The sequence below is a fragment of the Leuciscus leuciscus genome, assembly GCF_965113295.1.
Source record: "Leuciscus leuciscus genome assembly, chromosome: 10".
NCBI classification, from domain to species: domain Eukaryota; kingdom Metazoa; phylum Chordata; class Actinopteri; order Cypriniformes; family Leuciscidae; genus Leuciscus; species Leuciscus leuciscus.
In genome coordinates this window covers 5,401,199-5,418,549 of record NC_138734.1, presented here as the reverse complement: position 1 = coordinate 5,418,549, position 17,351 = coordinate 5,401,199, and the positions used below count along the sequence as shown (strand labels likewise).

Below are 17,351 nucleotides of genomic sequence, written 5' to 3'. Positions count from 1 at the left end.
AGGAGAAAGTGTGAGTTTCAGCTTCTGTCATGGCACAAATGGCCTCCATAGGAATTGCAATAAAAAAAAGAAATTCTTCCACCATCATACTTTTATGGTTGCTTTTTAGCTACTGATATAACTGGAGTCTGCATCTCATGAGGGGACATAATATTACATTCTTTTGTGTAAAATGTTTCTTTATGAGGAAAAAATGGCAGTGCACCTTTAAGACCAGCAAAATGTCTCAGCTGATGGCTCATCGCACCGATGCTAACAGGCAACGATCTGCAGATGTCACAGGGCAGAGCAGGAGTGAGTCTAAAAATAGCCATGCATTACTGTACCCACGTTTCCTTTACTTCCTCGCTGCCCTCCCTCCGAGAGCCACGTGCATGTCTCTTGTTGGCCCGCTCATGGGCTTTAGGGGCCACTATCATTTATTAAAATCAGCTGCAGGTTGCTGTGCCATTAGGAGAAACACTTTTCCTGGTGCTCTGGCAGCATGAAATTATCAGACTGCAACTCAACATGACACTGAAAAATAACACTAGGCCAATAAACCAATGATAAAGAAGAAAGAGAAGTAAAAAAGCAACTTTATAAGCTTTTTTTTTTGTGTGTGTGGAATTTACTATTGTGTATTTTTAAGGGCATCATGTGTGATACTGCTAATATAATGCCTATTGTGTTCATTATGCATGGCTGACAGTTAAGGCCCAGTTCTGTGTCTCTCTCTTTCTTTACTTGCCAGAGCCTGACTGCAATGAGAAGAAAAACATGTGAGTATTACGGTTGCGGATTAAAATTCAAATTGTGTTGCATGAGTTTATCTCGCCGACCAGAGAGAGAGCAAGAAACAGAGAGCGAGAGAAAGTGAGGGAGGAGAGGAAGAAAAGCACTGTGCTCTGGAACAACAAACATGGACTATATTTGAGAAAAAAACACAGAGGATGCCTTCAGGTTTAATGTGTATATGTGTCAGAAGTTGCAAAGGTAACTCTACTTGGAGACACTTTGCCCTCCATTCAGGGTGGCTTTCAAGTGTGAAATGAAATTGGTTCTGCTGTTCGGACTGACACCTTTCACTCTCTCACTTTCTCTTTCTAGAAGTCCCTATCTATCTATCTATCCATCCATCCATCCATCCATCCATCCATCCATCCATCTCATTAGATTACGCAACTCATCCATTCATCTCATTAGATTATGCAACTCAGGCTCATTGGAAATATGTGCAAAATTTCTGCAAAATTACATTGCTTCTTGTACGTTTTGTAACACTTTCAAGGTGAAATGTCTGGTGACTCAGTGGTGAGTGACGCTGAAAGGTTAATGCTCTATCGTGTTTGAAAATAATGTACCACCACCAACCCTAAACCTACCTGACCACATAAGCAAATGTGAGATAAAAATTTATTTGCTCTATTGCAAAGTTGCTCTATTGCCCATGCTCTATTAGCTTACTTCTACAGTACTTTATTATAATATAATAATAATAACCTTTATTTTCTATAGCGCCTTTAAATGTACATCTCAAAGCGCTGTACAGAAACAATTAAAATAACAAAGATGAAGGAAGATACAGCACACAAAGAGATATAATACACTGTAAAATAAACAAAAGACAATAAATCAATTAAAAGCAAACCTAAAAAAATGAGTTTTAAGCTGTGATTTGAAAATACCAAAAGATTTAGCTTGCCTAATCTCAATCGGTAGAGAATTCCAAAGTTTTGGAGCTAATGAAGAAAAAGCCCTGTCTCCCATTGATTTTAAACGAGTTGAGGGAACAGTTAAAAGACCAGATTCCGAAGAACGAAGATCACGTTTTGGAGTATATGGAGTTAAAAGCTCAGTCAAGTATTGAGGTGCTAAACCATGCAGTGCCTTGTAAGTAAGCATCAGAATTTTGAAGTCCACCCTAAACCTAATCGGAAGCCAGTGCAAAGACTCCAAAACGGGAGTAATATGATCATGTATATTAGTTCTAGTAAGGATTCTGGCAGCTGAATTTTGTAAAACCTGCATTCTGTTTAAGGTAGCTTTTGACACGCCAGCTAACAAGGCATTACAGTAATCAATACGGGAGAACACAAAAGTGTTTATCAATCTCTCAGCAACAGTAAACGACAGCATTGGACGCAATCTGGCAATATTTCTAAGATGGAAGAATGAAATTTTAACAGTATTCAGAACATGTGGCTCAAACGTTAGATTGGCATCAAAAATTACTCCTAGATTCCTCAATTTTGTTTGAAACTCCACATTTGAGCCATCAAGAGTTAGAACAACCGGCTCTGATTTGCGTAGATGGTAGGGTGAACCAACAAGCATAATCTCAGTCTTTTCACTGTTAAGACAAAGAAAATTATCTTTATTAATCAATAATATGCCCCTGTGATCATAATTTGTTTGAAAAGGAGTAACATTTTTGGTGTTTTAATGCCACTAGTGTTTATTTTAGCTGGATACTGCACTGAATTGTATGTATAGGTAGATTTTGCAAAATTAATTGTAGGGTGCATTATCTACAACAGCTGCATAAAACAACCCCTAAGAAACTTTTTGGAAACTGATTAACATTATACTTGGAAAAGGAAAGTTGGCGGAGTAAGTTATTACATTTTGATGAACGATCAGCATTTTTTTCTTTTGCACAACATTCTTTTGCGTACTAATCTCTCAGAACATCAGTCTTTATCCCAGACTCTATCTGTTGTTCACAAACGCAGGAAGCAGGCCAGCAGACCACTCAAAGTATTAATTGACAGTCAGTGTAGACCAACATAACCGACCTCTGCAAGACCTGCCAGACATCAGACCACCTCGTGCCAAAGCACACTGGGGCATCATGAGCAAGAGTCAACGTTTCTTTGTGTTTGCTTGTGTGCGTATGTTTGTATGTGTGGGAGTGTTCGCAAACCTAAACCCCAGCTAATATCATTACCAGTCATGCTGCTCCAATATAACCCCACTATGGAGACATAAAAGACCTCAATCAATTCAGGTCTAGACACTACTGGCCAATCAATAAACACATAACATCACAAATAAAATGGAAAGCACAAAGAATAGCTTCAGGTCTATATGGTGAAGGCTAAAAGAAAAAAGGAGGGAGAGAAGAGGAAAAGCAAGAGGGGGAATTGGCAAGTCCTGAGGGATCCATTTGTTTGTTGTAATCGGGTATGATGATCTCAGATATGCACCTGCTGGAGTCTCAAACATGGATAGAGCAAACTAACAGCATCCCATAATCAAACATGCACTTATGCTGTGTATTAACAGCAGGGGCAACCTGCTGGATTTATGGCATAATCCATGGTACGCAGAAACAAATCGTAAGCAAAGGTCGCTGGGTCACAGCACCTATTCGTTTACATTTATCCGTCCTCATTGCAATGGCGAGATCACTGCATTCATGCGCTCAATAGACATGACTGTGATCGATTACAATACTCAGTGCTGCAACCTTTGAAGTAAATACATCTAAATATAATGCTACAATAAACACTGTTCATGGCTAGTTAATCTCAGCAGCTATAATAGTAAAATTGTAATAAAAGTTTTCGAAAGAGTTCCACTTGTAATACTTATTTCATATGAAATGGTAATATCCAATCATAGCAATGGGCATTTACACTGAAGTCTTAAGGAGACAATCCCTTAAATAAAGTTTAAATAAGAGAAGAATTGGATTTTAATTTCTAAATTACTTAACATTTGCTAAATTAGGACATTTATAACAATCCTACAAACATTCTACTGGCAATGGAATTCAGAACACAACGAATCACAAATGGTTGACATGAAGTGCACTATATAGAGTCTAGGAAGCAATTTCGGACACAGTTTTCGACTTTAATAAATATGCACATGTGGACTCTTGACACAGACTCTCAAACTTTAGCTCAAGTACAACAGAGTGTCGCCTAATTATCTGTTCATTCAGTGGGGCTATATTTGCCACATTATGCATATTTACTTCCTGACCCCCTCCACACATGAACATGTGGCTGAGGTAATACACCAGACAGAAGGCTGATTACACACATGCACAAGTCCTCCAAACACTCATATCCACGAACACACTAATGAAAGCATCTCTTCATTACCTTTATGACCTCAATCAGGGTGAAGATCCTCCCAACCCACCCTCATTAATTATCTATACACACACACACACACACACACACACTGAAACACACATCCTTTATGTGTCCTTCCTGTCCCATTCACAATTTATTGCAACCTCCAGGACCACTTCACTATGTGAAAGAAATAGTAGAGGCTTCATATAAATTCTTATCATCTACGTAATTTATAACTCTCATGTCGTTTCAAAACTATGACTTTTTTTCCCCTGTGGAACACAAAGAAGAAGCCTTTTGGAGCAGCAGCAACTCAGCTACGAAGTGGAAGACCATGTAAAGTAAATGTCACTGAATGCTGAGGCACATGGTGCTTAAAGTCATCAACACCCTGATGATTCCATAGAGTTCCAAACTTCCACTGGCATTAATATCAGCAAAAAAACGCCTCGGTTACGACTGTAACCTCGGTTCCCTGAAGAGGGAACGAGCGTTGCGTCGAAATTGACGCTATGGGGAACGCTTTGCGTGATGACGTCTTGAAGCACATGTAAAATCAGTCCAATGGTGTGGCGGAACGTCAGAGGCGGGTGACGTCACGTACCAGGAAGCTATAAAAGCCAGCCCGAAACAGAAAACGAAAGCTTCGTAGAGTCTGAAGTCGTGCTGACAGGCATGAAGGAGATATGGCAAGGCGACGCAACGCTCGTTCCCTCTTCAGGGAACCGAGGTTACAGTCGTAACCGAGGCGTTCCCTTTCAAGGGAACTCGCGTTGCGTCGAAATTGACGCTATGGGGAACGTCTATACCAACGCCACCATAGCTACAAATGTCTGTCCTGTGTGAAATCAAGTGAGCAGCACTAGGAAGACAAAACCTGAGACCCTGGAGTAGAGTCTAGGTCTAAAGAGTAGCACCTGACGAAGGTGTGCGGTGAGGACCAGCCTGCCGCATCACAAACGTCCTGCAAAGACACTCCTGATATAAGGGCCTTAGAGGCCGCCATACTCCTAGTAGAGTGCGACAGTACAGCCCAAGGAGAAGGCTGCCCAGCCGCCTCATAAGCAAGTGAGATAGCCTCAACCACCCACTTGCTCATCCTTTGCTTAGACACTGGACCTCCCTTGTTAGGGGACCCAAAGCATACAAACAATTGATCACTTTTACGCCACAGGGCAGCTCTGTGGACATACGCGTCTAACGCCCGAACAGGGCAAAGCAAATTATTCGCTTCCTGGTCCGCTTTTCGAAAGGGAGGAGGACAGAAGGCCTCCAAGTGCCACGAGGGAAACGAGATACCAAAGGGTCTTTCCCCACAGACATTCCACCCAAAGGAATGTGGTAAGCACCTATGGCCGCCACATAAACCTTTAAAGTGGACGGGGTCAGACCTGCAGTGAACCGGTCCTGCAGGAACTCCAGAACTGTACCAATTGGTCAGTTGACTGGATCCAACCGACGGTCACTACACAAAGAAGAGAATACTCTCCAGTTCAGGGCATAAAGTTTCCTCGTGGAGGGAGCTCTGGACTGTAGAATGGTCTCAACAACCTCAGTTGAGAGACCTGACTCTATGAGCTGGGCCCCCTCAGAGGCCAAGCCCACAGTTCCGGTCGGGGGTGAAAAATCGAGCCCCCTGCTTGGGACAGAAGGTCCCTCCTGACGGGTAGCTCCAGAGGAGGCCCGTCGAGGAGGGACACAAGATCGGGAAACCATACTCTGCCCGGCCAGCGCGGGGCTATAAGAAGCAGGCAAACCCGGTCCCTGCGAACTCTCTCCAGAACTCCCGGTAGCAGAGCAACTGGGGGAAAGGCGTACAGACGTAGCCTCGGCCAGGTCTGTACCATAGCATCCAGTCCCAGAGGAACTGGATGCGTGAGGGAGAACCAAAGTGGACAGTGAGACGTCTCTCGAGACGCAAACAGATCCACTTATGCTTGGCCAAACTCCCTCCATATCAGCTCCACCACCTCGGGGGTGGAGCCTCCATTCCCCGGGCCTCGGCCCCTGTCTCAACAGAGTGTCTGCTCCTATATTCTGGACCCCGGGGATGTAGGCTGCCCTGAGTGACAGCAACTTCCCCTGGGACCACAAGAGGATATGGCGTGCCAGATTGGATAATGGGCGCGAGCGCAAACCCCCTTGGTGGTTGATATAGGCGACTACCGACGTGTTGTCCGTATGCACTAACACATGGTGTCCCCTGAGACCTGTGATAAAGCTCCTCAGAGCCCGGAAGACAGCTAACATCTCTAGGCGATAGATATGCCAGGAACGATGATGGTCTTCCCACAGACCTTGAGATGAGCGACCCTCTAGGATCGCTCCCCAACCCGTGAGGGAAGCATCCGTCGTTAGCAGTTTGCGACGACAAGGAGCTCCCAGCACTGGGCCCTGGGACAGGAACCAAGGTTTCTTCCACATAACCAAGGCACGTAGGCATCGCCGCGTGACCTTGATTGTGCGAAATGGGTTGCCCTTCGGGGAAACCCCCTGGTCCTGAGCCACCACTGCAGGGGCCTCATGTGCAGCAGTCCAAAAGGTATCACGTTGGAAGCTGCTGCCATGAGACCCAACAGTCTCTGGAACTGTTTGACAGTGAGTAGCTGGCCTAGCTTTACACTTTTCACAGCTGCCAGGATGGAATCTATGCGTGGCGGTGACAGGCGCGCCTGCATCGACACTGAATCCCAAACCACGCCTAAAAAAGTGGTCCTCTAAAATGGAGAAAGCACACTCTTCTTGGCGTTCAGCCGTAACCCCAACTCTTTCATATGGGCGAGAACAACATCTCGATGTTGAACCGCCAACTGATGCGACTGAGCTAAAATCAACCAATCGTCGATGTAGTTCGTGATGCGAATACCCTGGAGGCGCAGAGGCGCCAGAGCTGCATCCACGCATTTGGTGAAAGTGCGGGGTGATAAAGCCAGGCCGAATGGAAGAACTCGACATTGGTATGCTTTGCCCCCGAAAGCAAACCTCAGGAACTTCCAATGACACGGACGGATGGAAATATGCGTCCTTGAGGTCTATCGTGACAAACCAGTCCTCGGACCTGATCTGTGGCACGATTGTCTCAATGTTAACATTTTGAACTTGAGCTGCATGACTGACTCATTCAGAACTCGAAGATCTAAAATGGGACGCAATCCCCCGTCCTTCTTTGGAACTATGAAGTACCGGCTGTAAAACCCGGTTTCCCTGTTGGAGGGAGGTACATATTCTATGGCCCCTTTCTCTAACAGAGTGTTTACTTCCTGTTCCATAACCAGAACCTGCTCGGGGCCCACCACTGTGGGCAGGACCCCCATAAACCGAGGTGGGCGTTTCTAGAATTGTATCTGATACCCTTTTTCCACGGTCTGCAGGACCCAACGAGAAACATTTGACAGTAGCTTCCACTCTGTCAAAGATTCTACTAGAGGTACCAGCCTCTCGAGACTAGTTTCTGGATTGTGTTGCTGTTGAGTAGTCGGTTCGTCGCCCTGTAACGGCGCACCGGCAGGGAACGACTGAACAGACTGCTCTAACACCCTCCTCAGAGGGGGCGGGCATCCCGAGGCCACTACGTTTCCGGGTGGTCCTTGAGATATGTGCTCGCCGGAGACCGCTGCGCCCTGAAACACCGGAGGCGGCAGGGTTGGCAGACCGGTCCCCTGAGGGCACCGAAGAGAGACGGGCACCGTAAAAAGAGGTGTTGGCCGCTCTACTTCGGGGGGGACTACCCTCATTTGTCCTGAGCCCTCAGACATCAGGACTTTTTCCCAGCAGCCTTCTTGGTGGTAATAACGGTCCGCAGATCCGTTTTACCCCTCGAAGACTGCTGGGTTTGAGAGCGCCCTCCGTGTCCCCGAGATTTTTGTGGGGGAGCACGGGAGGAAACGCTCTGTTTCTGAGTGGCACGGTGCTCAGCGCTCTTTTTAGATGAGTGAGGCTGCTCCCGCTCAGCAGCCTCAATGAAAGAACGGCGGGGGAGAAGTTTCTGAAGTGCAGCTGCCTGTTTTGAAGCTTCTTGAGATTTAGCTACAGCACTATTAACTGCATCTCCAAATAAACCTTCAGTGGAAACCGGTGCATCTAAAAGAACATGTTTCTCTTTGTCCTTTATATCACTTAAATTGAGCCACAGATGCCTCTCAGTGGCCACCAGGGCTGCCATAGAACGGCCGATAGATTTAGCCGTCTCCTTGGTGGCCCTGAGAGACAAATCTGTGGCTCTACGCAATTCAGACACAGTTTCGGAACCAATACCCCCGCCCTCTTCAGAATCACCCAATAATTCAGCCTGGTACGCTTGCATTAGTGACATTGTGTGTAAACACGCTGCAGCTTGGCCGGCGGCGGCATAAGCCTTATGAACCAGGGAAGATGTGAATTTTACTGGCTTGGATGGTAGTGCAGGAGCATTCAGAGAAGATGCCGTTGCTGGAGAGAGATAGCTCGCGAGCGTCTCTTCCACCTTCGGCATCTCCCCATAACCATGCTCTTTATAATTGTGAATGGAAGAATAGTGTGATGTTTGTGCAGTATACACTCTATATGACACTGGTTTCCCCCACGATCTCGACACCTCGGTGTGGAGATCGGGGAAAAACGGAAGGCTTCTGCGCTGAGGCTGTGCACGAGATGGCAGGAAACGCTCGTCGAGTTTGCTTTTCGAACGAGCGCCCTGCCGATCCTCTGGCCACTCAACAGATAATCGCTCGACAGCTCTTGTAACAACATCGAGCAATTCTTCAAACACACGAGACTGAGGTGGCGAATCCTCAGACTCAGCGTCAATACTAACAACGTCCAACTCCTCAGAGCTGGACAATTGCAGTATTGGTGCCTCCATCGGGGGGGAAGAAACCGCAACGCGTGCTTCCACACCCTGATGAGAGGCACTGGATCTATCAGAAAGAGGCTGAGATAAGGCAGAGCCCGTCTCAACATCCACTGATAGATCCATTTGCGAACCCCAGGTCTGTGATCGACGCCGTGCCAGAGCCCTGGGGAACGCGATCCTGGTTAAATAAAGCCAGGCGGGATCTGAGCGTACGCATAGGAAGCGCATCGCAATGCTCACAGCCAGCACCCTCGAGTGCTGACTGGGCATGCTCTTCACCCAAACAGACAACACAAAGAGTGTGAGTGTCCCCACTCGTTAAATAACGCGGGCAGGGGTGAACACACACTCTAAACTGCTGCTGCTTACTCGCCATACTGAATATATAAATATAATAATATAATATAGACAGACAACACCAAATAACAGGGACATATATTTCACACAGAGCGCAACTGAAGACTCAGAAAGCTTTCGTTTTCTGTTTCGGGCTGGCTTTTATAGCTTCCTGGTACGTGACGTCACCCGCCTCTGACGTTCCGCCACACCATTGGACTGATTTTACATGTGCTTCAAGACGTCATCACGCAAAGCGTTCCCCCAACATGACATCATGACTTTGCGTAAACATACACGCCACTTTCAAGTCAAGTGGCGTGTTATTTATACGCATTTTGAGCTATCCGCGTGTATGTCCACGCCGAAACGAACCGCCATCTTCCGCGTGTATGTCTACGCCGTTAAACGTCAGAGTGATTCCGCGTGTATGTGTACGCCGTTAAATGTCCGAGCGAAACTGAGCAAAATGTATATCTACATCTGGGGAGCAATATTTTTTTTCCTAGGATGGTAGGGGAACACTCATAAATGGTATTAACCCCAGTGACGGGTAGGTTTAGGGACGCGGTTGGGGTAGGTCATATATATTTATACAGTAATGTAACGTTAAGTCACCGGCGTTGATAAACACGCTGAAAATCGATTATGCGTGTTGATAACACGCCAAAAATGGAAATACGAATTGGCGTGTCATACATACGCCATTTCATGAGATCAGTCTGGTTCCCCATAGCGTCAATTTCGACGCAACGCGAGTTCCCTCTTCAGGGAACTGTGCGGCAGGATCTTCATGAAATGGGTTTCCATGGCCGAGCAGCTGCATGCGAGCCTCACATCACCAAGTACTGTACAACACGTGTGTAAAACAGTGTGTAAAACACACAGTCTAAACCTGTTCTGGGGAGTGACGAATCACAGAACACACTTCTTTGGTTGGCGATCTGATGGGCGAGTCTGGGTTTGGTGGTTAGCAGGAGAACATTACCTGAATGACTGAATTGTGCCAACTGTAAAGTTTGGTGGAGGACTGGAGGGATACTGGCGTGGGGCTGTTTTTCAGGGGTTGGGCTAAGCCCTTACTTCCAGTGAAGGGAAATCTTAATGCTTCAACATTCCAAGACATTTTGGACAATGCTATGCTCTCCTCTTTGTGGGAACAGTTTAGGGAAGGCCCTTTTCTATTCCAGCATACCTGTGCCCCAGTGCTCAAAGCAACGTCCATAAACACACGACTGGATGAGTTTGGTGACTGACCCGCACAGTGACATCAACTCCATCCAACACCTTTGGGATGAACTGGAACGGAAATTGCGAGCCAAGCCTTCTCGTCCAACATCAGTGCCTGACCTCACAAATACTCTTCTGGATGAAAGGGCAAAAATTCCCACAGAAACACTCCAAAATCTTGTGGAAAGCCTTCCTACAAGAGTGGAGACTAATAAAGAAACTAAAATGTTTTTCCTCTATGGAATACAAAGAATACATTTTAAAAACTGTATGGAAAAGAGTGGTGCGAACGATTAAAGCATACAGTATCTGTAGAGTATATATTCTCAAGCTGCCTATGGAATTATCATTTCCATGCAATAATCATTTAAACAAATCTAAAATAATTAAGCTAATCAGATGGCTTCAGATATCATAATTCCCCAACATACTGAGGCAGAATAACAGAAATTACTTTGTGATATGGCATTTAAAGAAAGAACACATGACCTTTTCCTGTTGCTTGATTACAGGAACAATCTTTACTTACAAAACATCCTGCCACCCACCCAACACCCAACACCCAGACACAACATCTATTTAATCACAGCCATCTCTCAAAGTTAAGGCTGCAGTTAAGTCCACCTATACACAAATGCATTGGTGTGTGCGATGAAAAACAACTTGTACTCTTACACCTGCACACTCAGCACCCAGTCAGCCACTACAGTTTTTACGACCCCCCCACCCCGCTCATTGGCGTATCCCTGCGGCATACAGAAGTGCTGGCCTTTCCATTCTCATATCTCGCTCTCTGCAAGCACTCAGCTATTAAGCCTCTACCATGATGGGTGGTGGCAGTTTAATGTATTTATGTCTAGGGGAGAAAAAAGAAAAGAAAAGATTTTGCTGCCCCCTAAAGGTGTGGAGGGGAACAAGTTAGCAGAATGTTATAATTACTGTAACATGGTATGTGAAAAATCAAATAAATACATTTATAAATGTATAAATTAAATAAATTTAAATATTTCTAAACAACATAACCCAGTTTGGTTTTGTCTAGATCAGAGGAATTTCTAACAAAAAGATAAACAAAGAAATAATAAATACATACAGGGCTTGTATACATTAACACCCGCCGACCTGCCAAATGTGGGTGGATTTCAGCAGTGGCGTGTGATGCAGTCACTCCTACTAGCCACTTTGGCGGATTGAATTTTATATATAAAATACATACATTTTTCAATTGTAGTCTTTTAAAATGCATTTGAAATAATAAACTAAGTGCAATGCAGTGTTGTCAAAAAATCTACAAAAATCTTGTTTTTTGCTAGGCCAACATATCCATGCTGAAATATCTGAAACACTTAAGTTCAATTTCACTGTATGTATTCCTGCAATAAAAAAATGAAACACTTAAGTTCCAATACTCCAATTATTTTCCGCAGAATAGATACACGAGACCAGCTGCGCTTTCTGGCTCTGTCATCTCTCCGATCTACACACAAACCCACCTCCTCTCATTTTCCTTTGCGTTTTATGAATATTGCTGGTGTTACAGGGTTTGAATTTCGCCGTGGTATTGCGCATACTTTTACTAATTCCTGCAGATTTTGTGCTCACACCCAAAATGCGCGCACATAAAGCCACCTCTCAATACTAAATTGAGTTCTTTTTCACTGCTTATTGTGTTTAAACAGTCAAATACACACAAAATAATGTCAAAATGCTGGTCTTGATGAGTATTCACGTAAACACAGTCAGTTATGCTTTAAGTGAACGTAAACCGTTGAGAAAGAAAATGCATGTGTAACAGTATAATGGATCCGTGCGTCATGCCTTAAAGTGACAGCAGCCTAATATACCTGCTGCCAAATTATGAGAAAATATTAAAAATAATTATATGGCAATTTCCCCCTTGGTATCAATGTCAAAACTGTAGCCAGTGAAAATGCTGAGTGGCCAGTAACTTTGGAAAGCCACAGTGGCGAGTGAGCAAAAAGTTAATGTCAAGCCCTGTAAACATACTATATAAAACCCAATAGGCAAATATTACTGAATATTAAAACCACTGTGATATCACACATAAATGTGACTGATATGCAATATTAATAACATTTTTAAAGTTTTATTAAACTGACCTCAGCAAAAACACACAATTTAATAAATCCAAACAGAAAATTTGCAGTGGTGTGTGTCTACAGTAATCAGAAAATCATGTGAAAACTAATTGCATTATTTCATGTTTAATATCTGGGGTCTCTGAAATTCCAAACAGAAGTAATGGAACTTTTTGATGTTTCATTGACGTAATTAAGATTTTCTATTTATAAAACAAGTTCCTTTAAGTTTCGGAAAAGTCACAAAGCCATCAACCTGACACTTTCTTAGACCCCAAAAGTTAGTTAATATTCAAAAAATTCACACAATATTAAATTTATAAAGCAGGGATGAAGCAGACAGATCCGATGAGGATTGTATGTGATTAAATTTGACAATTTAAATCAGCGTGAACGCACTCATTCACACATTCAAAAGCTGCATAAAGTAATAAACATCACAGAACACAGAAACAGATAGCCAAGATTAATCAAGTGCAAAAATGGTTATTTACAGCCAAAGCCATTTAGCAGGCATTAAATTGCACTAATATCTATATTTGGTGAATGAGAGCATGTTGTAGGGAATACTAGGAAGAGGGAGTACTTAAAAAGAAGATTATTCGCTCGATTATAACAGCAACCCAAAGAGACTAATCCTCTGTAGATGTTTCGCCTGGCTGCCACCTTCATTTCCTAATGGCACAAAGAGGAATATAATCCAACTTTCTCACATGTTTTTAAAGAGCAGGCGTCTTATTGTGGCCTAATAAACATGAATGAAAAGATTTACAGAGAGAAAAATGGAGAGATGATAGATAGAAAGAAATAAGCATGTTTATAAGGATCATTCCAGTAGAATGCACCTCCAGTAGCTTTTTATATACAGTTTATATAAAGTCTTTATTTTCATGAACGCACCTCTCCGTGAAGTTTCGGAGGACGGTGAGCAGGTTAGACAGCATGTTTGCCTTGCTTCTCGTCTTTTCCGGTGCTTAGGGTGTGGGTTGCTAGGCCTGGAAAAGAATGAATAAAATGAAGATAATACACAATAAACAGAAAGAATGCAACAATTAATTGTTTACTGTAAGAGTTTCGTTAACACACATACTACAACATCATATCCAAAAGGACCAATCATGAAACTTATATATCATGGGTTTATGTATGACTGCTCTATGGATTCTATTTGTACATTGAAAAATATTTTGTGCGGGATTTACTTTATCCCTCAGAAAATTCTAGTACATTTAACAAATAATTAAGAAGAAAGGCAAGAAACACATTGAATTAAACGTTACATTTTGAAGTAGAAAGACTGAAATAATAGTTTATTTGAAACAACATTTTTGAAAGGTTAGTATATAGAAATATATAAAGTCAAAGGTATAAAGAAAGACATTTATCATGTTCTTCTCTTTATGAAATGTTTTGCTTGAAAAGTGTGCTTACACTATATTCCTTTCAAATAAATGCAACTTGTTTTGATATTTTGTTATGTAATCTATTAATTTTTACATTCAAGCATACAAATACTTTTTATGGGCCACTATAGGTAAAAAGGAAAGAGTGCAAGAAGGGAAGTAGATCCATTTTTCAAGGAGATTCTTCTAATCCACCATTACAATGTTCTTCTAATCCACTAATCACAATCCTCAAAATTGTCCAGTGTAATAGAGTGCTGCAGCCGGAAGACTAATTTGCCACTGGTTCCCTTTTGATTTTCCTATGGGTTTTTATAAAAAAAAAATTATAATTTTTTTTTTTTATGAGTAAAATATTCCGTGGTAAACATAACTTGACGACACTTGAAACTTTTTGCTCTACAACATAACCCATATCGAACACCCATATCGGAAACACAAATTTAAGAAAAACACATATATTTCTAATAAGTAACTATAAGAACGTTTGGGTGTGTGTGTGTGTGTGTGTGTGTGTGTGTGTGTGTGTGTGTGTGTGTGTGTGTGTGTGTGCAGTTTACATTATAGAACAAAATGTCCAGTATTATCAACTTATGTTTACCACAGACCCTATTTTACTCATAAATTGAAAAACCCCATCATAAAAACCACTGGCGAGGGGAACCACTGGCAAATTATTTTTCCGGGTTTTGAAGTCACGACTGCAGCACTATAAGGGGTCATCTGTCATGAAGCGAAGTCTCTGGTATGCGTTCTGTATGTGTGAAATGGTGGGTTTGGATGTGAGAGTGTGTTTGTGCGTGTGAAACAGATGGCAGCCTGTCTCTTCGGCTCCTGCTAAGCGCTGTGCTTTCCCTGAGCGTCATGTGACAGGTGCTGGACTGCTGCTTTACAGCATAGTGAGAATGGATTCATCTCAAATTCAGCACAAAACACATACCTTCACAAACGCCCCCAATTTGTGCGTGTGGTAAAATTTATGTGTATTTTACTGCCACATAAAACAAGCAATTACATTCTCTCCAGCCCTCAACCTAAAAGCACATCACTGGTCCTGTATCACACTGTGCCTGTAAACCAGGATGATTTACTAATAGTGCTTTCCGTTATGTTGTAGTTCACTCGCTACTCTTTGGCCGTGTCTCAATCCACTCCCTGTTTCCCTACTTCATCCATCAGTATATTGTGAACACAGATTCAGACACTAGCAATGGCCTTGATCCACTAAACAGTGAGACACTGATGACTCAATATCCTGACATGATTATGAGGATATACATCATCAGGTCATAAAACGTAACTGGTATAAACAAAATTGATGTATGGCATATAATATATGTTGGCATTGTGAAATACGGATTTGTCCTGCGTTTTTATTACTTATTAAAACAGTTCCATGCAATCTTCATGGAACAATCTTCCATGCTTTTCAAAACTTCTCCTCTCTTCTTAACCCTCCTCCTCCTCCTCCTCCTTCTCCTCCTTCATCAACCCTAACAGCTGACGATTTTGCCACATTCTTCATAAATAAAACAACCACCATAAGCGGCCAATTTCCCACATCACAAACTGACACACACATCTTAACAGCTAACACACACATTCTTCCCTTCTTCTCTTCGCTCTCAGAGGCAGAAGTCTCCAAACTCATCCTTTCCAATCACCCTATTACCTGTCCGCTTGATCCTATTCCCACTCATCTACTTCAAGCCATTTCTTCCTCAGTTGTACCCGCACTCATTCACTTCATCAACATCTCTCTTCACACTGGTACCTTTCCCACAGCATTTAAGCTGGCTCAGGGTAACCCCACTGCTTAAGAAACCCACTCTAAATCCAGCACATCTGGAAAATTACAGACCAGTATCCGTTCTTCCATTTGTTGCGAAAAGACTTGAACGAGTTGTTTTCAACCAGATCTCTGCCTTTCTTACACAGAACAACCTCCTGGACAACAACCAGTCTGGTTTCAAAAGCAGACACTCAACAGAGTTATTGAAGCTCTGAGACTGACAAGAGCAGCTTCCAAATCCTCAGTTCACCCAGATAACCACCAGATCCTCCTGCCAATCCTAAAGACGAAGGGCATCTCGGGAACCGCACTCCAATGGTGCGGTCATACCTCAAGTCTTACCTCTCTCAGGTACTGTAGGTCCTTTAGGGTGTCATGGAGGGGTTAAGTGAGGGGTCTAAGTCACAACATCTAGCCAATGGGGTGCCTCAGGGCTCAGTGCTTGGACCACTTCTCTTCTCCATCATCACTAGGATCTGTCATCCAGAGTAATGTTTTTTCCTATCACTCTACCTCTCATTCCATCCAGACGATCTGACAGTAGATACTCTGCCTGACAGACATTTCTTGCTGGATGAAGGACCACCACCTTCAACTAAACCTTGCGAAGACAGAGCTGCTTGTGGTCTCCGGCCAGCCTAACACTGCACCACAACTTCTCCATTCAGATAGGTTCGTCAACCATAACTCCATCAAGGTCAGCCCGGGAACCTTGGAGTTGTGATTGATGATCAATTCAACTTCACAGACAACATTGCTAGAACTGCCCGGTCCTGCAGATATGCCATATACAACATTAGGAGGATCAGGCCCTTCCTATCAGAGCATGCTACACAACTCCTTGTCCAAGTGTTCGTTCTATCCAGACTGGACTATTGTAATGCTCCCTTGGCAGCCCTTCCAGCATCAACTGTCAAACCTCTGCAACTGATCCAGATGCTGCAGCAAGAGTGGTCTTTAACGAGCTGAAAAGAGCGCACGTCACACCTCTCCTCAAAAAATTGCACTGGTTGCCAGTTAACCTTGACTGCACCAAGCTAGTGGAATGACCTGCCTAACTCAACCCAAGCTGCCGAGTCCGTAGCCATTTTCAAGAAACGGCTTAAGACGCATCTATTTCGGCAACACTTGATCCATTAATACTAACTTTCTTTTCTCTTCTCTTCTACTCTATATCTATTAAAAAACTAATAATACATATACTGCGTTAGACTAAACTGGGAAGGGTCACAGCACTTACATATAGTTGTCCTATTGTTAGTATAACTGATTCTATTGCTCTCCTCATTTGTAAGTCGCTTTGGATAAAAGCGTCTGCTAAATGATTCAATGTGAATGTAAATAAATAACGGCATTCACATATTGAACAAATAAAGTATAAATGTAATATTTCCTTGTATTTAAAATGAAATGAAAAATAAAAATACGTAAATCTAAAAATAAATACATTTGAAAATGGAAGTATTTTTAATCAGCTTCTGACAACTAAAAATGACTGTATTATACCTGCAGGGTTTTTCATAAAATAAGTATACATTTACGGAGCCCCTAAAGGGACAAGGTGAAGATGGCAGGAAAAATATGAGGGAA

At 43.1% G+C, this 17,351-nt stretch overlaps 1 protein-coding gene and 1 long non-coding RNA gene across 3 annotated transcripts in view; one reads left to right on the top strand and one right to left on the bottom strand.

Moving 5' to 3' along the window:
* sphkap (SPHK1 interactor, AKAP domain containing) overlaps nt 1–13,525 on the bottom strand; it is an 85,123-nt gene extending 71,598 nt beyond the window's left edge. For both annotated transcript variants that reach the window (XM_082182145.1, XM_082182147.1), the window contains exon 1: nt 13,467–13,525. In XM_082182145.1, the coding sequence (XP_082038271.1) occupies nt 13,467–13,510 (44 nt within the window). In that variant the 5' untranslated portion in view covers nt 13,511–13,525. The remainder of the gene's footprint in view (nt 1–13,466) is intronic.
* The window catches only part of LOC309507863, a 469,488-nt gene that overhangs the window by 178,617 nt on the left and 273,520 nt on the right, over nt 1–17,351 (top strand). The gene's annotated exons all lie outside the window — the stretch shown is intronic.